Source organism: Anopheles merus, chromosome 3R, assembly GCF_017562075.2.
Source record: "Anopheles merus strain MAF chromosome 3R, AmerM5.1, whole genome shotgun sequence".
NCBI lineage: Eukaryota > Metazoa > Arthropoda > Insecta > Diptera > Culicidae > Anopheles > Anopheles merus.
The window spans coordinates 14,839,471-14,866,530 of record NC_054084.1 but is presented as its reverse complement, the minus strand read 5'-3'; the positions used below and the strand labels follow the sequence as shown (position 1 = coordinate 14,866,530).

General features: G+C 41.6%; 4 protein-coding genes across 4 annotated transcripts in view; 2 read left to right on the top strand and 2 right to left on the bottom strand.

The window, feature by feature from the left end:
- LOC121595498 overlaps positions 1–15,637 on the top strand; it is an 85,458-nt gene extending 69,821 nt beyond the window's left edge. Inside the window, exons 7-8 of the mRNA XM_041919527.1 lie at positions 7,017–7,104; positions 15,572–15,637. The gene's annotated coding sequence lies outside the window, so the exon portion shown is untranslated. The remainder of the gene's footprint in view (positions 1–7,016; positions 7,105–15,571) is intronic.
- LOC121597413 (vitelline membrane protein 15a-2-like) lies at positions 10,152–10,768 on the bottom strand. Its single transcript, XM_041923148.1, has one exon. It carries the CDS (start codon positions 10,646–10,648, stop codon positions 10,205–10,207), a length of 444 nt encoding a protein of 147 aa, XP_041779082.1. The 5' UTR covers positions 10,649–10,768; the 3' UTR covers positions 10,152–10,204.
- LOC121595496 (histidine-rich protein PFHRP-II-like) lies at positions 13,995–14,333 on the top strand. Its single transcript, XM_041919525.1, has one exon. The coding sequence runs from the start codon at positions 13,995–13,997 to the stop codon at positions 14,331–14,333; it is 339 nt and encodes a 112-aa protein (XP_041775459.1).
- A 3,844-nt stretch (positions 15,638–19,481) lies between the features above and the next one.
- On the bottom strand, positions 19,482–19,991 carry LOC121595495 (extensin-3-like). Its single transcript, XM_041919524.1, has one exon. It carries the CDS (start codon positions 19,989–19,991, stop codon positions 19,482–19,484), a length of 510 nt encoding a protein of 169 aa, XP_041775458.1.
- Positions 19,992–27,060: the final 7,069 nt, after the last annotated feature.

The following is a 27,060-nucleotide window of genomic DNA, read 5'->3' as shown; positions in this document are numbered from 1 at the left end:
CCTCCCGTTTTTTTCTCTCCCTTTCAGGCAGCAGACGATAACTGACTTCCCGTGCCATCCCGGTCCCAAAAAAACCCTTGTCCGACTTCAGTGAATGGATCTCATTTGTCAGCACACCCACTTGACAGACTCCCTCGCTTTCCGAGGGGATGAGGCGCAAGTTTTGCCAGCGCGCGGCAACACAACTCGTCAAACTCGTTGAGGTTTTTCCGCCAACGTTCAGAAATTGGCTGCGGTGGAAATGGGCGCACCCGGACAAAGTTTCTGTCCCGGCTGAGCTCAGCAGTATGGTCGTACGCGTGCGGCGGCCGATACGCATCAAATTTCTTTGCCGTTTCGAATTTGTTCGATAGCGTGGAGTCGCCGGCGGTGTTGGTGGGACGACCGGCAGCCAAACAACGATCCCCGACGATCCCCAACGAACCCATAATCCGCAACATATTGGCGGCAGTAAAATGTGAAGTGGGTTGAAATTAATTTCTGCCAACATGTTTTCGAACCACGGCTTGGCAAAAGTTTCACTGCTGAGGGGTTCGATACTCGGTGGCACTAGGATATAGACACGGATGTGCAATTTGCCATCTCTGGTCCGGCCCCCAACACTTGTGTTTCACCGTGGAGGGCACGAGATTGAGATGAGCCTAATTTATCCTGATGCCGTTGTACGCCGTTTTGTTTGCCGCTAGCTGTTTTGGGCCGTTTCGTTCTACACTTTGCACTCAGACCTCAATTTCTACCTCACTCAAGCGTACGCCAACGCCGGTAACAAGTTGTGATGAAGCGATTTTATAAACCATTGCGTTCGTACGTTTGAAATTATCATTCCGGAAGCCAGAGCAAACCCGGAATGCTCCGACGGCACATTGCTTAGGTACGCAAGATTAAGAAATTGCTTCCGATCGATTTCGGGAGCAGGCAGCAGGTTTTGCGCGCGAGTGGAATGTGGCATAGTGATGGCATCCGAATTGATGGCATCCGATAAATCGTTCGTGTGGAAATGGAATGGAAAAGTTTTTGCCCGAGCCAAACGACAGCTCTATCACTTGCTGTGTTCGATGGGAGATCAATATTGATGCTCCAAAGTAGGCGCTAATTAATTGAAAGTAAATTCACAAAGTTAAATAAAAGGATCCGGAGGGATTGTGCATGCGATGCTAATGGATTTGATGTTATTATGAGCCTCGTGTCAATGCTGAGCAATTATTTTCAGAAAATCCCTTTTACTTGTGTATGTTTGGGCTATAACACGACGTAAACGATTTTATTTATTTAAATATCTCGGTGAATTTAAAATCCTCTTCAAACATTTTGGTCGACGTAAAAACTATTTCCTGAATAAAAATCTGATTTTGGGGCCCTTCACAATCCTAGTCAGCTTTTTAAGTGGAGTTGGACAGTTGGCGGCTGAAATCATGTCAATACTCCATACAAAAACCTCACACAAAACTAGCCTGCGATTTTTAGCCTGGATTATTTCAGCCTCAAAGCTAAAATTAGATTCGAGTACCTACTCGAAAAAATGGCAATACATTCGTGTTTTCATTCATCCCAAGGTGCACAAGTGATCAACTAGTGATACCTAGAATCAAAGTGTTTGTAGACCAGTTAGTCTAATAGAATGTTTTTATAACCAAATTTGAACGTCAGTTTTTGACAGAACGGGTGAAAACTTTTACCCAAACAGGCTTTCTGGTAGCCTTAAAATCTTCATTCAGCATTATTACTGGCATTATTACTTTATTACTGGCTTGCATTTGCACTTTATTACTAGCATTATTACATTATTACTGGCTTGGCCAAGGCTAATTTTATGATTAATTTCATTATATTGTAGATTTTCTATTTAGAAAATCCATTTTTGTACCAAAACTAAACTTTATTCAACGAGCAATTCACCTTTATTATTATATGCGTAAATATTGGTTATTTATTTTCCAAAGTGGTATTTTCCAAAGAAGTTGAATTATTTCCTCCATTTAACCCTCTTACAACAACAGCAAACACAGTTAATCGGGCAAAATAAATTTTAAATAATGAAAGATGAGTCCAAACATTTCATATTAAATTCAATGTTCAAAGAACATTGCAGAAATGATGTTCACTAAGGCTTAGATACTGGCAACTTAAAGCTGTAATTTCCCAACGGTTACATGTTTTTGCCTTCAAACACTCTCTAGAATAGAAATGAGCTTTCTATTAGTATCTTTTTTGAATAATGAAAATGAGACATGAAAACGAGATGTTTTTACTAATTCTCGATATTGAAGAAATAAAATAAACTTCTAAGCAAAAGAATAAATGAAAACCTAACATTTCAAATTTAGCATTTTATCTAAATATGTAAAAAAAAAGATTGGATTTCTTATCGTCCTGATGCCAACGAAATGATTCATCCATATTAAAACTCTTCAAAAAAATATGGTAAGAATATTTATAAAATTTAAAATATTTTCCAATCCATCCTTCCATACAATTTTTACACCTTAATCTTCATGGATGAAAAGGATTTTGCGCTGCCCTAAGTGATCACTTCTTTTATGCTTATAAATTTTGTCCCACCCATCTTCACATGGTTGCCACGCTCGTCCCACGAAATGCCATGAAATAAGAGTATGCATAAACGCTCACACAAGCACACGCCCGCGTGGACCGTAAAAAGCAGCCGCCGCCGAGCCAGTATGAAAAGGGCATAGATGCGACTCCTCCCCCTTCTCATCGCGGCATCGATCAACTCGAGCTGCTCGAGATGAAATCATTCGAGACGATCGAAAACCCATCGAAATTTGATTGAATTTTTATTGGTGTTAGTTTTATGACACTCACACATCCACTCCAGCGCGGCGGATGAGAGCGACCAACCGACCGGCCGACCGACCGACCGACCCGGCAGAGCGTGTCCCCATGCTAGCGTCCTTAAGCGAGCGGCAAGCGCTCATGTTGTGTATCGCTTGATTTGCTTTATGCCTTTTTCAACGCTTTCACTCTCTATATTTCACTTGGCCGAGCTCGTAGGCAGGGATGGAATATGGGTTCGGAACAACGCCACCGTTCCAACCCGAATCCTACCCCCCCTGCTTCGTCGTTTTAGCACTGGTTTTAGCGTAGGACTTCCTCCCTCTCGCTGAAAATTGAATCTGACAGCGAAACGAGCGTTGTAAGCGATCGGTAAAGAGCAGTTTAATAGCTGTGGAAAAGCAGTAAAATTGCCCTTTCGTTGTCATGTGACGGGTTGCCTTCGGTTTTCTCGCTTGCTCTCACATAAGCATCGCTTTTATGGATGAAAATTTGCCACTTTTTATGCGCCACCAAGAAGAGACGGCCATGAGAAAAGAAAGGCTGATGCACGGTTGCGTGGAAATAGAAACGCGCGAACGAAAAGCGCGAGCGTAACGTTAAAAGGCGACAAACGCACACAAACTACTTTCCATTTTTGATTAGTTTAAAGCAGGAAAGTGGATTGGGAGATTTTCATTCGATTTAATGCACCAAACCGAAAACAAACAAAAATCTGCACAATAAAAGATGCACCAAGGGGAAACCGCCGGTCACCACTGTGGTATGGGTTCGCGGCACTTCGTTTTATGAGGTGATAAAATGGCTCGCAAACACTATACGGTACGGTCCAGCGATAGTGTGGAAGCGATTTTGTGCATAGTAAAAAAAACCCAAAACTTCCCGGGGCACAAAAGAATTCCAAAATTAGGTTAAACAGTTGAGCTGCTTCTTCGTTAAACCACAACTCCCAAACAAAAATAAAAAAGGGTCGCTATGAAGGCGAAAGATGGCACCCTTAGCCTCGAGCTCATAAACCACACTTCGTTGGGTGGCTTCGTTGCGAGAACTCATAAAGTTTATGGGCCATTTTTTTCATGCTCCCTCCCGCCTGGCCAACGTATTCTGGGTGCCGTTTTTTACAAAGTCGTCTTTGGGTGGATCAAATTTTGTGGATACTTTCTTTGAAAAGAAAATCCTCTATCTTTCTCTCTCTTTCTTTTGCTTTCTATTCTATTCGATGTGCGATGTGTAAACTGTGAGATATGTAAATACAATTCATAAAAATATGGTTTCACCACACACGCCGTCGGTGGAGGAGTACGTGAGCGAATACGTGAGTGTTTGTGTGATGTGCGCATGCATAAATATCGGCTCATTTGGTGCGTCGTGCGAGTTCCCCGTTTTCGTCTTTCCAGCAGGAAACAGAAAGTCACCGAATTGGAAGATAATTTGGTTTTCAAGTTCCTTTTTTTTTCTCGTCCGCTTTCAAAGAGCGTGAAGAAGGTTTTTGGTGTAAGAACCATAATGTGCCGCAGCCATGTTTACGGAGTTTTGTTGTGTGATTTTTGGGGAAGAGGAAATATTTTTGGGATAGTAAGTTTGAAAAAACACACACACACACACACACACACACACACACACACAGCCTTCCAATCGGGGGTGGTAGTAATCTGCTGCCGGCAGCATCATCATAAACCCCCATCATAAACAGACGAGCAGCAAGCGAACGCTACGCACCCAATGCTGAATAAACATGATTTGCAAGGATCATCAAATTGGGACACACGCAAAAAAAACGAACTCGCACTGGATGTGTGAGTTGCGGGTCGAAAGGAAGTATCGGGCCCTTTTCGGTTTCGGTGATATCGTTGTACCGCTCCTGTCTAAGGAACGGAACGGAAAACAGACGCGCAAAGAAATTGACGACACACAACACATCGTGTTTGCCGACTAAGTCCGTACTTGGGACGTGATTTTAGGAATGCATAGAGAAAAGATCGACCGACACAGAGGGAGCATGAGTGAGAACCATCCTCGACTAATGCAACATCTGGTACTGCTTTCCGTTCACCTCCCCGCTTTTGTTCGCCCCGGTGTCACCTGCGGGTGAATAATTCATCATCGCGACAGATTGTTTGGGTTTTTCGTTTTGTGCGCAACGTGGTTTAAGCTGATCAAACATGGCTTTGTGCTGTTTTTGCAGCGTGGGGCGTAAAGGTAATGGCCGAAGCGCCAAAGGCACTTGCAACCGTTGTACGACGTTGCGTATGTGATATCTTTCCATGGCAATTTGGTTTTTGATAAGCGTATGGAAAGCTTCTTACAGGGAGGATGCGGGAAGTTCACTGCAGGTCGAAAATATAATCAAGTGGATAAGCTACAGTCAGCAGAAGAGCTTAAAGAGCAAGGCTGTGAGTTGCAATATTTTTAAAAGTATGAATCTTATCGATGAAATTCATGTTGAACCTATGTAAAAGAATCACAAGGGATCGAATATTTTAAACAAACTGAGATGAGAAAATTTGAAATGAAAAAATAATTATTGAATTTTAATATTCTCCAATGTGTCATTTGATGTGTCGTTTGTGATTGCACATTTCAAAACACAAATTCATGTGTTTTGTTCGGTCGAGATATATCTGAAATATATCTTGATGTCTTCTTTTATTCTTTATATTCTTAATCTATATTCTACAATATTATTCTGAATTTTTACAAGCTTTATAAGATTTTCCATAATTTTTGCATGCTTCCCTAATTTCTCTCAAATTTGTCCCACGAAAGATGTGGAAACAATCAAAAAATCATGAGAGGAAACAAAAAAAATTGTCACTAACATAATGTAAACAGATGTGAATTGATTTTAGCAAAGCCCAATATTTGATCTTTCTGAAGACATCTACACAAAAAATCAGTTATTCAAAAATCAAAGCAATCGACAAACACCTGTTTTCAATGCCAAAAATACACACCCTGCGGTAAAACATCTCTTAACTCGTATCGCTTCATCATAAAAAAGCACTCAACATACACCTTAACACCCGCACCGGCAGCAGTACGTTTAATTGAAAATCTTAAAACAAGTACCACCCCGGTAAAATTAAACACATTTTATCCTTTTGGCCACCGTGCGCAAAAACGATACGACCCACGGGCAAAGCCATCCACCCATGCACCTTAGTGGCTCGTTAGTATTCTTCGTTAATATTTCAACAACTTGGGTATCATAATTGAGGTTAAGTTTCACCGACGGTTAGGGGCCGTAAACCGGGTGGCAGAGCAGCCCGGCAGGTTGAGGGGGAAGAAAAACACGAACAAACGGAACCCGGGAAATGTGAATTTAATGATCGGCTGCTTATACCATCTTCCTGTGCGCCAAGGGTGTAGTGGTGGTGGAGTTTATCATAATTTTCATATCATTACCCCCCCGCACTTGACGGTATGACTGTGTGTGTGTGTGTGAGAGAGAGGGTGCGAGGAGGAGCGGGTTTTCTTTCATTTTGTGTAAAGAGAGGGCAAATTAAACGATTCTTTACAGAAAGCCATCCCCTCTCCTTCCTGCTGAAATTCAAAGGAGAACGGTAGCGAGTGGGTAAAGCGTACGAAACATGACTAAATCATGTCTTCTTAGCCATTTGCTTATGATGAAAATGGTGCAGCTTTCTTCGAACCTGCTTGGAGCAAACGATAAACAAGCGAAAGCTAGCTGTCCCACTCAACGGTGTTGTGCTGGCGGATGGAATGGAGCGACAGCGGTATGATAATTGGAATATTTCTTATGCACCTTTATCATGTTTTTTTTTTGTTCCACCCTCCTCTTTTTTTTCTTTGGTACTCGCGCTGCCTTTCACTGGAATTCGTAGCTTACGGCATTTTCCGGGCCGGGACGAGACGCTGGGGCCGTCTTTCTCTTCGCTACTCTTCTGTGTTGTTTGCTATCGCTTTCCTCGGCGAAGCGCGTGCCGCTCGTGTCCGTTCCTGCAGGACTGCAATGAGCGCTTGCTAGGCGCTTGCTTTCATTTCATTTCTTATTCATGCTGCAAAGCAAGCCTAGCATGCTAATTAATGAAATACATATTGCTAAGGCATGGTAATAATAAGAAACCGTCCCCCGTTAATGGATTCTCTATAACGTGGGCCCGCGCTGCTTCGCATAATGCCACCCATTGCTTTTGTGTGCGCTCATTGTAAGTGTGCTTTTTTTAATGTGTTATTGTACCTCTTGTGCCGTTTCTCTGCAGAAAACATCGCTGGAATGCGGGAAAGAAAACAGGGAGCTGCAGCCTGAACCGACCTTGGCACGACGTAACTCGTTATTATTCCTCCTCGGTAAGTAGGCAGTGTAACCCAGTTTAGATAATGAAAAGAGAAACACGTAATGCAAACCGAATAAAGTGCATGGTTTGTGTGTGTGTGTGGGAATGAATCGGTTTGAATGGGGAAAACCTCTGTGTAGATAAAATAAACACCATTCAATGCTACCGCTACCGTCGGAAAAATCTCACTAAGAAAGCACAGCTGCAAACTGCTTTCCTTCCCACTGCAGAGCGGCAGAGAGATGGGAAAGCAAACACTAAAGCAATGAAAAATTCCACAGCAGACCTTGTTTAAACTGCTGCAGCAGTGTTTGGAGAAAGCAAAACCAACTGCCGCATTGACTCACGCTGGAAGATGCGCTGAAAGGGGTGAAAAATCATACAGCAGAAATGGAATGAAATTTCCCTTCAGTGGAAGCTGCGGAAATCCTTTCCGTGGAAAAATAAATAAACGCTCCGGAAAATGGAACGCGCAGTGGGGCGGGAGTGAGAAAACAAGACGAAAGCTCTCAGCGCTTCGATAAACATAGCGCTTTTGGTGTGCTTTTTTTTCGCTCCGGTCCAGTTGTTTGCTGCCATCCAAGGATCGTTTTGTGGCCTGATTGAGGATCGCGTTTTTTTCGTTCCTTTATCTTCCTCTCTCTCTGTCTCTCTCTTTACCATCATTTTTTTAAACTATCAGCTGTTTCAGCGTTCACGTACACTCCCCATTTCCAGCAGTCTGTCATGCAGTCTTGGGGGAGGTTTCTGTTGCATTTCATTTCATGCAACATTTTCCTCCTCAACTGAAACTGTCACCAATCAAGAGAGAGTGGAGTATACAATGGGGAAAAGAATTGCTTAAATAAATTTGTTTTTTAAAATGAATTATTTCCGTCCCTCTTGTCCTTCTAGCCCTCAGCTTAGTTTCTCCACTGCTGCCGGATGACAGCTGAGGTGGATTTACGTTCGCGATGTTGTAAAACAGCTCTTTCATTGTTTGGTGCACGAGCGCAAGGTTTGAGATGTTTGCCTTCAGGATGATGTTGTGCTGATGCACTGATGAGTGACAAGGACTGTTGAATTGAGAGTAAATTGTGTACCACTTTATTACATTCCATCGCTATGTGCTATAGTGCAGTTTTTGATGAAGTTTACTTTGAAAAGGCTAGAAAGCGAGAGCGATAAGCTGGAATGAATTTTTAAATTTGATTAGTAACAGTTATCAAAGGGTTCGGATTGATGAAAAGGGTTCTTTGCCGAGCCATTGGAGGAATAAAATGAAAAAAAAAATCATCTTGGCATATGAAGCAGTAGAGCTTTTTTATTCATAATGTTGGGCAAGACCGTTTTTCTTTTCGCAACGGAGTTTTTGAAATGTTTTAAAATAAAAATATAACCAACCATACTAACTGGCTTATTCTGAGCTTTTGCATATTTTTTGTAGCAGTCATTTTCATTTTCATTAGCAGTCGTGTCCTGCAAACTGTATTGCAATAAAATATATTTTAATTTAATTAAATTGTCACTGATTCTGCTTTCAAAATTAAATTTTCATTTAAAATTAAACAATTTAGTGTCGTACTGTGTTAACAAAATTGAGACTTAAAAATCTTAAATGCTTGTTAACAAACCATCAAGTGATTATAAACATGTAAATTTTATTCGTTTGTAATTAATTTTTTTTTTCAAATGATTTTTTTTAAATAAAAACTGCATCAAATAAAAAAAGGAATGGTTTCGTAGCCCATACAGTTGGCTTAAAGCAATGTTACATCTCAAATCCTCTGTAAACAGGCCGCAATTCATAGCTGAAAGATAAACTTTCCATCTCATCTACCTGTCTACTATAAGCCAAACTCAATCCAGCTTATTGAAGGCCCAATCGGCGAGCGAAAGGGAGCTACTTTGACCAGTTCTAGCGATAGCTGTGTGTGCTAAAGTTGCAAATTTCAAACAAGACCTACCTGACCCGTTTTAATGTTAGCCCACGCCAGCAAAGTAAAATGATTCGATGTGCAATTGCGCAATAGTTGCCGCACACAAAAAAGCTCACTTTTTCGCCAACCAACCTCCCTTTCAACTCAAAAAAACACCACACACATGACACATATCAATGTTGTGGTGCACTGACCGGGGCCGCCCCTCGCACTGCTGCGTACGATGAGCCACCGCAACAAAGTTTTTCCATTAAACCTTCCCTTGTTCGATACGCTCCATTGTCGAACACATATTACGTTGCTTTGCCCATACCCGAAAAGCGCATACGCCCGGGCCGGCCGGACGAACGACGACGACGACGACGACGATGATGATGATCGTGATCAAAAGCAAACATTTAATTTTAATTAAATTCATGCCCTTTCACAGCACAGCCCGCCTTGCTGGCAATTGATGGGAGCAATGAGAAGGCGGTGCAAACGATGTAAGCTTTTGGTGAGAGGCAGAGGAGTTTTTTTCTTTCACATTTCCTCGCACCAAACAGCCTGTGCACGCTGCACGCTGATCAAGCCTGATCATTGATTTGTGCTATCGAAGCTACTTCAAAGTTGAAGCACAATTTCATTGAAATTAATTGCAAAACCACTGTTTGCACAAAACGCTTGCCGAAAGCAAAGCCGAAGATAATTTTCCAACGAGAATGGGGGAAAAGTTCACAGTCGCTGTTCGCTGTTTGATTTTGGGTAGATTGATTCCAATATTCTGTTGCCAATTCCTTTTACCCATTTCTTTGCTCCCATTTTTTTTTGTTTTACCCATTTTTCGGATATTTGTGTTCCCCATGTTGCCCCAACAATTTGCAAACAGCGCTTCAGAGGTTCGTTTAGTAATTGGTAATGAATTCTATATTTCCATAAATCAATTTGCAAATCAAAACAGTGCACAAGATACTAGGCTAGGCGCCGCCCCGCAACAAACGCGGATGCGGCTTGTTACGCTTCGGAGGTCAGTTCTGTGGCCGCACACCTGAGCACCGCGCTACGGTCGATGCTGTCGCTCGCTACTTCCCCGGTGCTGTTGGTCCCTCAAAGGCCGGATCCAAGTTCCGTGTCCAGTTTTTTTTTATTCTTCCATCTATCCAGTGTTGATCCAGTGTTGTCCAGTAGAGTTGCTCAGTTGATCAGTCGCCGCGCTTATTCCTCGAAATCGAAAGCCGCCGAAGCCTGGTCAGCCTCGGAGAACGAGCGGTATCCGTGGGCGGGTGCGGCGTATCCGTGGTGCATGGCCGGGGCGTGGGCAGGGGCGGCGTATCCACCGTGTCCGCCGTGGGCGGGGACGCACGGCACGTGGGCAACGTTGGGAGCGCAGCCGACCAGCAGGTTAGCGCCGCACTTGACATGCGGGGCCTTGGCGGCGTAAGCGTGGACAACCGGAGCCGAGTGGTGAGCGTATCCGCCGTGGTGGGGAGCCGGTGCGTGGTAGGCCGGGGCCGGAGCGTGGTGGGCCGGAGCGTGGTAGGCCGGGGCCGGGGCGTGGTACGCCTTGGCGGGCGCCTCGTACTTGGCCGGGGCGGCGTAATCGCCCATGGCACCGACGACGACGATGGACAGGATGACTGCTGCTACGATGGTGTTCATGATGATAAAGTTGGGTGGTGGTGGTTTGGTGAGTCTTAAGAATGACACTGGAACACTGTTCGATAGTGAGAACAAACGTTGACTGATACTGTATCACCGGCCGGCGGTCACTATTTATAATCGGACGGCTACTCGGTCGCAGCACACCGAAATTCCGCAACAAGCGCACCGAACAGCCAAAAGTGCCAAAACAAATAAACAAAAAAACAACACCGCGCCCAACCACCACTTACACCTCCGTCAGCAAACCTTGGTTTTTTTTGCTGTTCACTCCTGCGGCGGCGGGCGCTCTACAGTGCGTTCAGCAGTTTTGTTTTTCGCGTGTTGCTGGAAAAGCGGGCTCGTAAGCAGGGCAACTAGCAACAGGCGCGCTCGGGTGCTGGTGTTTGCATTTTGGTGAGTTGTGCTTTTTTTGGAGGTGGTTGGCTGCGTGTTTGGTTTTGTGCGTGTGTTTGGTAAATTTTTCCTGCTTTTCACGCCCGGTAGCCACTTTGCTGTTCTACCATCCTGTTTTTTTTTGCTGCTACGTTAAGGTATCGTTCAAGTTGGTCGATTGAATTTGCGGGCAGCAAATTGATTCAATCGAAAAACAAATTTGCTGACATTGCTCGTAAGCCATCGAACTTACAGGAAATGGGAAGAAGCGATAGGGCTCGCCGAAAAAAAGTGTTGATTGTTCAAAGTTTAAACAGTTTAAGGGACTCCAATTAAAGTTATGCTTACTTTAAATGCTACCCTAAAGTTTTGTAAGAAAAATAAATTATGAACCTACTTATGATTGAAAATGTAATTAGTAGTTGTCGATAGTTGTGAAAACAAGTAACAATAAACTGTAACTAATCAATTGTAGATAATTGTAATAAAGTTAGTTTTTGTTAAGTATTTTAAAAAAACGTTAAAATATTTCCTTGTAAAAAATATTTTTAACGTCTGTGGTTTTCCATGAGAAATACTATATATTGTTTCTTGAACTAAAACGAGTTGTTTGATATAAAATGAAATGTAATGGAAAAAAGCATGGTAGCTAATTTGTACAGCTTCTACAGAACCCATCAGACAGGCTGCCGGTTTAAGCAATTTTCTTTAATTTCGGAAGAGATATATAAAAAGAGTAAATCTACAATTTGTGCACAATGATATTTTACGTCAATGCTTCTTTTTTTTTAACCATTATTACACGGTCATTTATATTATTCTAAAAAAACGGATGTTTGGCCTTGTCAAATTATGAAAACGCTAAAAAAATCAGTTTTTTCTTCTATTAATAATGCATTTTAATTCAATCAATATTGCATTCAAGTTTAAATAAACTGTTATTCAAACAAGACTCAAGTTCAAACGATATTTTATTTCTAACAATTTTTTAAGGTTTCATTCATTTTGTAACATTTATCATCATGAATTTCGGTTGTTTTGAATTAATCATAAATATTCTTCAAATGGACGATTTACAGTCGACTAACAGTTCAAATAAAAATCATGCATATCTATAAAATAATCTGAATTTTGAAAAATTCACCAAGTTCTCATGGTATGTTGAGAAAAAAATCAGGTTTAGTTTTGTATGAAAAAACGTCCCCACAAAAAAGCACATATTCAATGGTTGCCAGGAAATCGAAGCTCAACCAGAGAGTTTAGTATTTCATAAAACCTACTCCTAAATCAGCATGGGAGCTACGCGTTACAAATGATTTAACGGTGCATAACTAATACGCACCAATCAGCCGATACTAGGCTTTAAATCTGTGCTAAATGTTAGTAATGAGGTAAATGAATTCGCAAGAAAATCATAAATATATTTTCGGTATGGATCTATTTGTTCTGTGATAATAGATGTATTAATTTGTATACATTTAAAACAACAAACATCCCTTTACAGAGCTGTATCAAAATTATTAAAACACGAATTAAAAAAATGTATAAGCTCAAAAAAGTTCCATATATTGTAAAATATATGAATCATAACATCAAGCAAAATTTATGAATCATATTCCGCAACAACTTTAAAAATTATATCACATTGCGTGCCAAAAAATGCGTGGCATTTCAACATCTTAAAAAAGGGTATTAATATCAATCACAAACCTAAATAATATATAGCAAATGTTTTAAAATCCAAAACAAGCTATTCAAAAAAAGCAATGCATGGGAATTTTTGTGAATAATAATTTTACCAAACAATCTAGGAATGTGTTAAATACAAATGAGATCATACAAAGACAATAACTTTCCATTGTTATTTTTGGCATAACAAGCTACGACGGTCATTCCGGTATGTACAGCTTTTCGAGGTTTATTAGTAACAAGCAACCGAATAAGCACTACATTATATGGGGGTATGGTCCGAGTGGGAATAGATTCTGTCCGGTTTTGCATGAGTCGACTCATCCATGGAATAGACCACCCGATCGTCTTTTTTTTAAGAGCTTCTAATTTTAATAGCAAACTGACGGCTATCATAAGACATAAAATTGTTGAACATTTTGATTGTTGAACAGATTGATATGCAATGTAACCTAATAACAGGTTCACAATAGAAATCATTTAAATGATTTTAATTAAAAAAGCTTAAAAACTGTTCTTTTTTGTACAGATTTTTTTCCCCTAATTTAATTATTAAAATCAATTATTAAGTGTTTGATGAAGGTAAAACACTCTTTTATTAGAACTGTAATTAGTTACACATCAACATTATGTAATTGTGTAACATTAGTTGTAAGTAACATTAGTTGTAATTGTGTATGTAGGCAGGCTCGATACCATAATAATAATAAATAAATAATACTTATTTGCTTTCATAAATTAGCACGAGCCTGCCAATCCATCTGTTTGGCATAATTTGAAAACAAATGATCATTTAGTATGGCCCACATGAAGTCATAAATAAATGTCGTCCTAAATTTAATTCATGCCAAGCTGGCCAGTCCTCAAAACAGCACAATTTCAAATTTGCAATAAGGCAATTTCAGTTATCAGTTTCTGGCTGTATTGAACTGTAGGTAACAAAAAAAACGGTCAATACATTTCATGCCACGAGCGAACTTTGATCAATCATCAACACATCCGCTTCGCACATGCGTGCTGTTTGTGTTAAACTCACGAAAAATAATCAATCAAAATTGAACCAAAAAAACCTCCAAAAATTTTTCACCTTAAGCGCGCTCCACCTTGATGTGCTGATGGGCCAAATTTGCCACCAACCATGAATGGACGGGCCCGACGGTGGCTTATAAATTGTGGTAAAGCTATCAACGAATCTATCAGTCCCGTGCCAGAAGCGCCAACAAGAGCATTATCAATCGATACACCCTCTCGTCCCGGAATGAAACAAAACACCGAAACCACCATGAAGTGCATCATTGCTGTCGCTACCGTGCTGCTGCTGGCCGTCGGAGCCGCTCAGGCTGACTACGCCGCCAAGGGTTACGGCAAACACGGCGGACATCACGTGCCGTGCGGATCGAACCTGCTGTTCAGCTGCGCTCCCAACGTTGCGCACGTGCCCTGCGTCCCTGCCCACGGACACGACCATCATGCTCCGGCGCCGGCCTACCACGCACCCGCTCACCACGCGCCCGCCCATCATGCCCCGGCCCCGGCTTACCACGCTCCGGCCCATCACGCTCCGGCCCCGGCTTACCACGCACCGGCACCGGCCTACCACGCACCGGCCCACAAGTACTAAGGCGCAACCCAAGCTACCAGTGGATTAAGGCGTAAGAGGGCGGGTTCGGCCCAGCGGGAGGAGGGGTGCCAATTTGACTGATGGAGTATTATGATTTTTTAATAATTAAAACAAGGTTAATGTAAACTTAAAAAAAAAACATTTTCTAGTGATTTTGTATGGTTTGGTTTTGCTCCGCTTCTCTGTTCGCCTTGCTTGAAAGAAATCTCGAGAAAACATGGTTGATTCAGTAAATGGTGGTGGATTAAACAACGGCACAATGGTGGACACAAATATCTCCAACAGCAGACATTTGTTCTCTCAGAATTGATTGCTTAATCAAATTAAGGGAAGAAAAAATTTAAATCTTTTTAACACGTTTTTTTTCCTTTTTCAATTCACACATCATTGTTGCGGTATTAACTGTGTTTCAACACAGGCTTTTCTTTAAATTTTATGTTAACCTGTGAAACATGGAAAAAAGGAAAATTTAAGTTGGTTTGCTTCTTTAATTTTGTATGAATTGCAAAAAAAAACACAAATTATTTGCAAAAAAAGAAAAATAAGCATTTCATCATTTTTTAGCTCAATAACAATAACAATAGACATCATACCCGTACACATGAATTTAAGATAAGTCGCTCTTCTAAGTATTTAAATTAAATAAATTTAATTCGAGCCTACAGTGAAAATGTTAGATACATAAACCGAAATATGTAATTTATTATATTTGATTTTTGTAAAAAAAAACAGCTTCCAATTATATGAATACTACAGTTTCTTACAATTGTCATAAACTATATCATATCCTGGTTGATTTACAATCGTGTCAACTAACACCACACTTTGGCAGCTATCGCACAAGACATCAGACATGAAAAACGTATAGAATTGCACAGGTTCAAAACGATGTTTGTCTTGCTTGTTTCGAATATAATGTCTGCCAGAGCGCAGCCTTAATGTTGAAAAGATGTGCGTTAAATTATATTGAACATTTAACGAAGATTTAACGGAAGCATTTAATTCAAATAATAATCTACGATTTAGTGAGTTGTAACAAACCAAAATGAGAAAAACATCAGCTATGACTGGTTCAACAGTTTCGTATGTTTTCCTTCTTCCCAAACTTCATGTTTCATACAAAAAAATGGCTACGACATAAGAATTAATTATTAATTGTATAATAAACGTAATAAACAAAATAACACATTATTTTGAAAATATTATTGATGGTCCATTTTCTCTTATTTTTATTCCAGATGATCTGTTTCATCTTCATTAAAGCAACTAAATATGCTCAAACATTTAGGCAGAAAGCTGCCTTGGGTAAGAACCAAAGATAAATCTCTATTTTCGTTATCGACAAACAAATTGTACCATTCTCCAGAAAAATCTTATTAATTAAGCCACTGCTCCAAAAAGTACAAAACAATAGCAACCTCCACTACACCCCACTGATGTTACTGACCGACCAAAAACACGTTTGCCATCGCTGCCGAGGGACGCAACACGCTCAGTCTGTTGCCGGGTCGATCATCAAAGTTCCCGAAGCGGAAGTGAACTACTCACACAACGCCATGTGGCTGTGTATGTGTGCGGTTATGTGTGTTTGTGTGACAAATCTGCAACGCTGCATTCCATCGGTTCCAGTGGTCCAAACATATGACGCAAAAGAAGAAGTGGGAAGGTGGAAAACACAACTGCACCGCTTGCACACAAACCAACCACAGGCGCTCGGCGGGTGACGACTGTTGCTGACATCGGCATCAAACATTTAAAACTCTGCCGTGACGCGGTCAGCGTTCGCTGCGTTCCGTTACGTTGAGGTTGGTGGACCGATGAGTTGTCTTTTATTTTCATCCATCAGTCACCCAGGTTCGTGCGTCCCGTCCTCTCCACTGCTATGTTGTACTTGAAATGGAATGCTAAATCAGCTGATCGGGACCAAAATTACCCCGCCCCGGAGAATGGGAGCAGGAGTTGGCAAATGGACAGTTTGCGTTTGCTTGTTTGGGACTTTCGTCGACAAACAACAGCAACGCGATGCATTGCGTTGTTGACGGGTTTTGCGGGTGCAATTCCGATGGATGATGCTTTGCCTGAAATGCTTTTGTGCATAATGTAATGCAATGCGTGCTGGTGCTGGCGGGGCGATGCATTGTTTGCGCTGCTGAGTGGACAGTGCTGGTGTGTTTGCGTGACGCTGCTGTTGATGCTGCTGCTGCTGCAAACGATTGATGTCCTTTTGGGTGGTTGGAGTCTAATCACGGTCCAATCTTTACGCTTTAAATGGAAATGTGATGTAGCGTAAAACCACCTCTACCAATTCAGTGACCATTTGGCAAATGACAGGTTGAAGTGGACATTAAATTAAATGCAGCTGAGTGCAGTATGTTTATGTTGAAAGAATCCCAAACTTAAACGGGCTGGTGGAATTATTTTTAAAAATAATTAAATTCCATAACAAGACGAAATTCAGATGTTTTTATGATTCAAAAAATATTGTTTTTTACACACTCCAGCTTTAAACCACTTCTTGCACAAATCCATTTTTAAACGTTTTGCAGGGGCAAAATTCTTCCCTTCCCCTTCTTTCAACGGACTCCTTAGTTTCATAAAGTAATAAGCATAAATTAGATAAAGTACACCCCTAAGGTGTTACACGAGCACATACGTACACCAGACCAGACCAGTTCGTTTAACTTGCCGCGATGACTTTAAAATGAAAAGCCCCTGGAAAATGTGAACCTTCCTGTATACACACACACACACACACACACACACACTCGCACGTACATACTTTTATCGACTTTTCGTTCGTTCTGCCCGTACTTGCCACTTATCGTGCACATCTCTAACTCTACCCCCGCAAGGCCAGACTGCGGGAAGAAGGGATAAAAAAGGAAATTGTCGAGTAATGCAACATTTACTCTTTAAAATACGAGCAGCGCCAGCAGGACTGGCAATGGATTTTAAACAGTTTTTTGTGTGTGCTTCTTTCACTTCCCTGTAGAGGAGCATTAGTTCGAATAAAATCCTCCCACGTTAACACACACACACACACACACACACTCATACCCATACGTCCGTGTACCGAAGCCCTGCGGGCTGTTTTAGGTGAAATTACTTTCGCTTTAAGCTGGCACCGAACGGGGGAAAAACGGCAACTCATGCCCAACCTGCCAAGACCACACAGCCACGGACCACCTCTCACACCGGATCGGAAGCCGCACTAAAAAGTCGGTGGGTGGGTGGGAGCAACGAAAGAAAAAAAAACCCCGGCAGGATAATAACCAGAGATTACGCGTTTAGCAACAGCAGTGCTACATTTATTGTTTGTACTGCCCGGAGGAGGGTGCGCGAATCCAAAAATAAAGCGAGGAGAGCGAACAAATTAAAGGCAAAGTTGCTGTACTTTCCAACCATTCCGGAATTGGGAATGTGTTGGCCTGCGAGGAGGGGGGGGGGGGGGGGCAAATCAGGGCGTGAAAACGCACAGCCTCGATGAATTGAATTTTATTGCCCAGTTATGAGCCCGAGCCGCGGCAGCCACGCGGTGGTGCTGTTTATTGTTTTCGCTCCTTTTTTTTTGCTTGCGCCCAACAACAACAAAGCCGCCCAGGACGGGTAATGACCATAAAGATAATTGTATAATTTCCTTTCCGCCTCGTTTTGGGTGGCAGTTTGGAGCGCGGAACGCGAGCAGAATTGAAGATGTTTGGGCTTTCGATACTGGGTAATGGATTCATTTTGGGTGTCATAAGTGTCTAGCACACACGTTCAGAACGGCGTTATTGACTCGATTCCGGAAATTGTCCGGCCAGGTGGTGCCTTTAAGAAGGGGGTTTTTAAATGAAAATATTCATGTTAGAATAACAAACGATATTCTTGCTGGATTTTTTTGTTCCTTTTACGTATATTCAAGGCGCAAGACCGTGAGCAGGCAGGCCAAGACCGCAAAGCGGTTGTAGCGCAAAGCGGTTGTATGTAAGTAAGAATAACAAAGGAGTCACTAAATAGAACGATTTTGTTGCACAACATCTGTTTCATTTCATCTGGATCATTTTTATAAAAAAAAAATCACCTCCTTCTGCATTTCGTGAGAATTAAAAACTAGTTTTGAAAATCACAAACCAAAAGGTTTTTTGGTACTTTTGTGCTTTCAAAGCTTTCATGGTCCCATCTTCTACAAAAGCTCAACTACTTATATTGGCTATGCCTTAAGTAAAGGTGGGAGGTTCTTGATGATAAAATGAGCACCGTTTTACAACTAGTTATCTAACAAAGTTTTATTCCATTAAAGCATATAAGCGAATAAGCGTACATTAAGAATAAATAATAATAACAATAATCAACAATCAATATCTCTTTAAATATCTCGTTAAAAAAATAAAACATATACGCGAGAGCAGTACCACAGAGTTTTACCACAGTTTTTTGAGGAAATAACAGAACATTGGCTCCGTTTGGCGTCAAACATTCAACAAGACACCGGCCTATTGGATTTAAAATGTCACAAACACTCAACCGTTGTTGAACGATCAACATGAATTGAGGCTAAGCTAGATCAATTAATGTCTTCAATCAACCCTACAAGTTAATACACTTTACTCCAAGCATTCAGAAATAGCGAACAAATCTTGCTTTAAACAACATTCCTCTGCAGGTTAAGATTGAAAAAGCTTCCATATAAAATGTTTATAAGTTTGACAGCGATTTAACAAAGTTAGACTCATAAATAATGGTAAAGAGAAATTCAACGAAAACATTAAAATGTAAATTTTAAAGTTTAAATGTTTTTTTTTTTCAATCAACTTTTAAAGACTGAGATGAGCTTGCAATCACTGTTGTCCTAATTCGGATTAGACACGGCATGAAAAATGAACAAACCACGAAAGCTACAATTCAACAGAATAGATAGCAACGAAGAGAACATTTGAAGCGAGAAAACCCCTTTTTTGAACCAACATCCCCTGCCCAAAACCCATCCCCCAAAAAAGCAAAACCCAACAGCACAGTTAAATTTCAATTGTGTCTCTAATAAAGCCTTGGTTTTATTCATATCTTTTTCCTCATTTTCCTACAAAAAACAAATAGAAACATCACACTATGCCGCACGATGCCGCCACTGTCCGCTGCTGCTGCTGCTGCTGCTGCCGTAGCTGCTGCTTATTCCTCCATCTCAGCCTCGAAGTCGCTGGAGCGCTTGCCGTATCCGCCATACGCCGGCTTCTTGGCCTCGTATCCGTGGTGCATGGGAGGGGCAGCATGGTGGCCGTACTCCTTCTTCGGTGCCTCGTAGGCCGGGGCGGCGTACTCCTTCTTCGCCTCGTAAGCGGGTGCATGGTGGTAGGCCGGGGCCGGGGCGTGATGGTACTCCTTCTTGGCCGGGGCGTGGTAGGCCGGGGCAGGCGCATGGTAAGCGGGGGCCGGTGCGTGATGGTAGGCCGGGGCCGGCGCATGATGGTACTCCTGGTGTCCACCGTGGGCGGGATGGCACGGCACGTGGGCAACGTTGGGGGCGCAGCCGACCAGCAGGTTAGCGCCGCACTTGACGTGGGGGGCTTGGGCAGCGTACGTGTGGGCTACCGGGGCGGCCGGGTAGGCCGGCTTGCCGTAGCTGTCGGCGGCACAGACACCGACCAGGGCGCACACTGCGATCGCAACGAGGAACTTCATGATGAATGAGTGAGAGGTTGTGTGTGATTGCTTCGAGTAGCTACGATGGAACTGGCTGTACTGATGCTACTGCTGGCAGGGTTGCTAACATTTATACCCACGCCAAGTTTACACCCAGCACACCCGGGCGCACCAAACGCCCGGTCACAGCGGATTTTGCCAGTGGGTCACAGCGCTTGGCGTTGCTGGGGTGGTTTTGTTTTGACGGCGCTGGCAACTGCAAATCAGCAAAAAACCAAAGCGAGCTAAAGTTTGACCCGCTTTTGACGGGCAGCGCGTAACGCGACACCAGCTCCGGGGACATTGGGAAATAGATAGCTTTTGCTTTTGATTTGCTTGACACTAACACACACTTTGTTCCCCATTCGTTCCGGGAATTGTTGCCAAGCGAGCTGAAGCGCCAGGCCGGAAGCAAACTCAGCTGCTACTTGGATCGATGCCCAAAGAATCGCGGGTGAAAAAAAAAGCGTCCACGTAGCATCATCACTAACGAGCTCATCTCAGCATGTGCTGACTCACAACGACTCATTAGTGTACGGAGCTTTGTGTCACGTTACTTGGTAGATAATTCCATTCCACCAAAAATTAAGATCAGCTTCTGCTCGTTTCGTGGTATCCTGTCCTCTCTAAGGAACGAATTAATCAAATCGAATCCACTACTAATGCTGCAAACGTGTGCTACGAACAGTAAGAGAGAGAGAGAGATAAAAAATACGCCACCAGAGGGAGTAGCCAGCGTCAAAGAGAAGCAGGAAGATAGTGCTACGAGCTCCGATCTATTACAGCTCTACTTTACGCTTTAGCAGCGATTAAACGGGATGAGATAATTGTGTTAAAATGGGCGCTTTTAATGAAAGAACCTGAATCCCCCGCCCCAGCAAAGGGAATAAACGTGCGGGAATGTAGTTTAGGGCGTTGCGTTGTTCAACGATGATGAAAAAAGTGGGGGGGGGGGGGAACCCACCCATTTGGAAATGAGACACATTAAGGAACCGGGTTTGTCCGGAAATGCAACGGCATAATTAGGAAACCGAGATGGATGGAGATGGGACTAAAGAAAGGGAGGCAAAAAAAACGCAAATTCATTCGCAACAGAATGGAATGCCGGAGTACATTACATTCGCCTTTTTTCCGTGGTTGCTATCGGTCGCTTCCATTTTAACCGTGGCTTTGGTTACATGAAGCTAATGATAGAGGTGATTTGTTTAAATGGAAAAGCTGCACAAGTCAGCTCAATTTCATTACCGTCTATTATGCTTCATTTTATATGCGGTTTTATTTGTTCTTTTTTTATTACAGCTTTGTTATCATGCGAATGGTTGAGTTAAAAAAGAAAGTAGTCGTTCTACCATAAATATGTTTGCAACATTCTAAAATTTTTTAAGTCATTTTCAGTACCAACCACAATCAAATTATTTACTTCCATTCCTAAGCATCCCTTAGCAAAGTTTTCTCAATTTAGTTGAAGAAAAAAGTAAACACTGCAGTGGAAAGCACTCACTAAACAGCTTGGCGAAAAAGTGCACCTCAAAGCTGTGCTGCTTCTAACACACGACCACCATCCTCGAAGTGCACGCTGTGTAGCCACTATCACTTTTTCCATTACAAATATAGAACCTTTCGATCTTCGATCTCTCAAAATGCTTTTGCGATGTAATTGAAATAGCTACTTCCTCTACACTCTCTCTCCACTTTGCGCGTTTGTGTGATTTCATTCTACCCCACTTACTAGCATCATGTTTCTCCCCCTGCAAGTAACCGCAAACATCTTCAACGACCGAGCGCAACCGAAAGCTACTAAGCTCAGTATCGATGATGGCTGCTTTTGCTACGAACGATCGAAACGAAGCAGCCATTAACCGCTGCAAACCGGCACTGCAATTACCACCAGCAATTGCAATAATTATACGGCTTGTGGTACGACGGGTGCTGCGGGATTGCACTTCACCGATGCTGAAGGGCAGAGAAGAACGGCATTGTATGACGCGTAGCAATTGAGCTAATGTTTGCCAACGTTCTTTCCCACTTTGGGGTTAGGTGTTAGGAGGGATAAAATTGTATATCGAAGAAAGTGACTTCGCTCGTTCGCTTCTATGAGAGTTAATTTGAAACGGAATCGTTTTAGCTGGAAATGAGCTCCCTTTTTCGAAACGTTTCAATCATGCTGCACAATTGATTGATCTGAAGAAAGGCAAAGCTAGGATGGGATAGTAGATGGGGTATTATTTTTTTTTTGCAGTTTTTGCTCTGGGTGTAGTTTTTGTACACATGTGATTGAATTTTGAGTGATTTGACGTTACGATTTTACAGACGATTACACGTTAAATTCCGCGTAAATCAATTGCTATGCTATGTATCCAACTTATTTTGATTTTTAAAAGGGAACAGTTTGAGATAAACAAATATATACTTTTTGTAAAAAAATGAAAATCTATATAGATGAAAAACTGGATAATATAGGTATTTTAAATATAAAATCCAATACACTTTTTTATCGTTATCCTTATCACTAACTTTATTGTAAGTAATATTATATGATCTGAAATAATGACTTTAAATGCAATATTAGTAAATAACCGCTGTGTTTTTATGACATTAACATCAACACATTATACACCTACAATAATAATTTCATTATTATTATTATCTCTAATTTAAAAGCTTGTATATGTGAACGTTCTTAGAATGGAATTTAAAATTTAATTTTGATATTTCTACAAATTCATTTTAAGGAGAATTATACCCCTTAGCAAATATAAACATATGAAGCTGCTTAACAGGATTTTCCAGGAGTTCTCATAGCTGTGGGACACTTTCTTACGTGAAATGATCTAAATGTACTGGGAATTGGGCTCTATAGCACCCTTATTGGACACATTCAATAGGAATTTTCTTCATATGAATTTCACTTCCAATAAGCACGAGTGAAGGAAGTGTCCCACTACAATGAGAACATCTGGAAAACCCTATATGAATATACCAGTTAAGCGTGATGGTAATTTTGATTTTGTTTAAGAAATATAACGATTTATCAAATAGTTTCATAACCCAAATCAATAGAATAGTTTCACTTTTTCACACTGCTAAGTACACTAATGCAAAATCCTCTCCCACGTGAAGAATAAAAATCAATTTTACCATGCCTCTCGCAAACAAAACTGTCTCCTCTCTTTTCAAACAATCACTTTTCCACAGCACAGCATCACAGATCCGGGGGTTAATTACATCGCATCGTTGTTGATTGGTTCCGTTCCGTACGCCGTACCAATTTGCACAAAATTACTAACAGCCTACAACGCCAGACATCCTTTCCCAGCGCGCGCCCCACTCGCGTGTGTCAACGCCAAGCCGATAACCGGCCGGATGCTGTGGGTTTAATTAAAAATTAAACTTTCCATCACCACCACCACCACCACCATTCACTCCAGCGGTAATGAACGGTTATTAGCGGTGGCTGCTGGAACCAGCGAGGGCTGATGCAAAGAAACCAGGACACAAAAAAGCAAAACACCACCAAAGACCACTGGGCTGGAAAATATAACAAAACATAAAACCAACGCAGATGGTACCCACATTTTCGAGGATTATGGCAAGGATAATGTAATAACGATCACGTTTACGCTGAAAATGAAAGCCGAAAGCAAGGAAAGCGCATAAAATGCACCGGATTATTTTTTCCTTTCTTTTGCTTATGTTTGTTTTGCATCATCTTTAACCTTCCACCTTTAATGGAAGGGAAGGCGTCACCAGAAGTCAATTAGTTCGCTGCTAGGACAGCAGCAGAGCTCCATCTTTTATGTGCTCCACTTTCTGGCGCTTCTCTCCGCCTATCTTTCTCGATCTCGAGTTTTCTTCCCCTCTCCCGTTTGATGGCCATCGATTGGAAACGACCACGATCAGAGCAGTAGCACACCATGAACCATCATCGGAAAGCATCGTAAAACAATGTTACCATTAATAAAATTATGTACCAAAGCAAATCGTTAGGGAGTACCGACCGACCTGCGCCAGCAAGCGGTCCCTTCTGCAAGACGCTAGCCATCTGAGCCAACTGACCACCATCCCCGCCTCTCTCCCCCGCCGTGCAGAGGGATTTGTTTTTATTGTTTCTTTACAGGCACAGACACACAGCATCGTCTTCTCCTTCTGCCCCAGCTGTATCGTCACCGTTCGCCATCTCCATCTTGCAGGTCGTTTGAAATTAGTTAGCTCAAGTTTTCCGCACACACACACACGCACAAACATCCACCCCAAAAAGCGGGCAGCCGGATGACGCAAAACCGAACGGTGGACGACTTCTGATGGTTGACCCACTGTGCACAGTGGTTCGGGATGTTTCGTCTTATCTACGATTATGTTACGGTTATTGTTATGGTTAGCGCTTCCGTGCCCCTCGGCGCGGGCGGTCTCGAGCACGGCTTCAGCTGACCACCCACGCTTCGAAGCTTCGTGATTATAGTGATGCACATAAAGCGTATTATGCTCGGAGGGATTCCGATCAGCCGTGATGTGAAACCGTGATGGGAGTGTTTTGTGTGTTTCTGTGTGTGTGCCAGTGTGCCTTGTGTGTTCAAACTCTCCAATACTTTGGGAATTGTGTTTCCGTTTTTACCCTTATCGTTCGGTGGCAGTAAGCCCTGTGGAGTGTGGAGTGAAGCCAATACCAAGGGGGTCAATCGATCGAGTGAATCAGTTTTGAATCACCGGATATAGCTGGTTGACATCGGGTCAAATCGTAATATTGTTGACGCAATATTTTCCCTTTGCGAATGCATTTGGTCCCCTTCAACCAGCTGTAGCAGTGATTGCAATCAACAGTGCCGCAGTAATCGGCCCCCCTTCGCAACGAGCCAGTGAAGTGATTGGAAAATCAAACGCTCCGTGACGGTCGGGTGTTAGGTGTTTGTGTGTGTGAGCGTCTGTGTGGGTTAAAAATAAAGAATAATAACAATGGAAGTGAAATTTATGTAGCGTATCTATTCAAAAAGCATATAATAATTTTGATGTTCAAAAAAGTGCTTAACATTTTTGTAAATGTTTAATAGTTTTATATTAAAAAAAATATTTTTAAGCTCAACAATAGATGAATAACATCTAGTTTTGTCAGTATGATTCTACATCTTTTTACTTAAACCTAAACAAAGTTCGAAATGATCATAAATTACTGAAGTATGCAAGCAAAATATGATGCTTAAGTTAAGTTAAAGTCTGTTGTAATATGCTCTTGGGGAGTATAATCTCCAAAAAATGACATAAAATTATATGATATAGCTAAATCTAAACATAAATTGATTATCGACACTGCTCACTCAACTTTGGGCGATCGTAAAACCATTTATATAAAATTCTCTTCATAAGCACAGAAAATGTTCAATTACTTTCCGGTTTTTATATTATTTTTTGCACTGTTTCGACAGTGAAAACTATTCCAAAAGCATGCTAAAAAATTATGCATTTTTTTTACTCAGAAGGTATGTCCAAACCGATACCAACAAAAGCTTTGCACCAACCACCCACAATCTATTAACTTCGATATCAAATTCGATTAAAAATGCAGAAACAAAATCAGTCTCAGCGAAAATAATTTTACTTCATACCATGTCTGGGGCTAAATTGGCCTAAAATTCGACATTGCTCATCGAATAATTAACGCACAAACGCATGCACATGAATAATTGTCGGCTTGAAATGATTTTGCCATGCTAATTTTGACTACTTTTTCATGCTATTCTGCGTCGAAAATGGTTGCGTCTAAACGTATGGTTGGAAATTAAAAACTCATTGTAGAAAGCCTTTTCATAGTCTAGCACAGCAGCTGAAGCTAGACTGAAGTATGCTAGTAAGCAATATTGATGTCTGTTAATTTTGCTGCATTTGTACTTCAATACTCATGCTTTCAAGTGGAAGCGAACGGTTGCATTTGAATGGTTGAAGTGTACCTTCATTTTGTTGTTTGTCTTCTTATTGAACTCAGCAATAGTCGGTCAGTCTTTGACTGCCTTAACATTTAATGCTAAGCTTGATTATTTTACGTTATAGCTTCTTCTGCTGCTGCTTTGACACAAAACTGTTCGGCTCTTCAGTGACTCATATCGAGATAGTCAAATTGGGAAGCTCGATTGATATAGGGTTTGAACCCATGATAGGCATTTTAAACATGTGTTTTTGAAAAAAAATTTGCACAGTTTTTGAAATAAATAGAAATATCCAAAAATGTTGCCATTAAACAAATATTGCTGGTACGTGTTCATAAACTCGGGCCTGAGGCTCTGTATTTTAGGTGAAATGAACAGAAAATTAAACAATTTTTTTACTTTACGCAATTATACAAATGCAACATAAAAGGTTTTTGAAAAAAAAAATCGGTTTGATTCCCGACTTATGTTTAAATTTGAATTTTTAACTGCTTCCCAATATTTATTGGGCCTTTGTGGCCATTCGTGAGTTTAATTCCTCAATGAAATGAGTTGAAGTTGAAGACCCGTTACTAGGCTAGTTTTCATTCTTTTTTATCAAATCGAAAGAACCGTGTTAGAGTTGGTAGCTCTCTGTCATGTGAATTCGTAGGCCTATCCGGTGTGCCTCAAGGCAGCGTCCTCTGCCTGCTTTTATTTATTCTTTTTTTAATGACTGTACCAATGTTTACAAAATACGTAGGACAGACTATCCTGCTATGGGGGGGAATCAATTAGTCACTGAAAGCCAAGCCCACAAGTGGGTACAGGCAGGCCTTGACCGACATCGGTTGTTGAGCCAAAGAAGAAGAAGAAGAGCAATGTTTTACCCCACTACGCACACTTGCTCTAAGTAGACGATATCAAATTGTTTCGTCCCACATCCTCAACTAGTGATGAATGTGTGCTCCAGAATCATCTTGACTCCTTTACTTTGTAATGCACGACTAATGGTCTGCAACTTTGCACGCAAGAAGGATTTCCAATATCTTTTGGGCAGATTAATGCTCGCAGAATTCGTACTACACATTCACTGGATAACTCTGCCCATACAACGTGTTTCGCTTGCTAAAGAGCTCGGTGTTTGGTTCGATGAGTCATTATCATTTTACGGA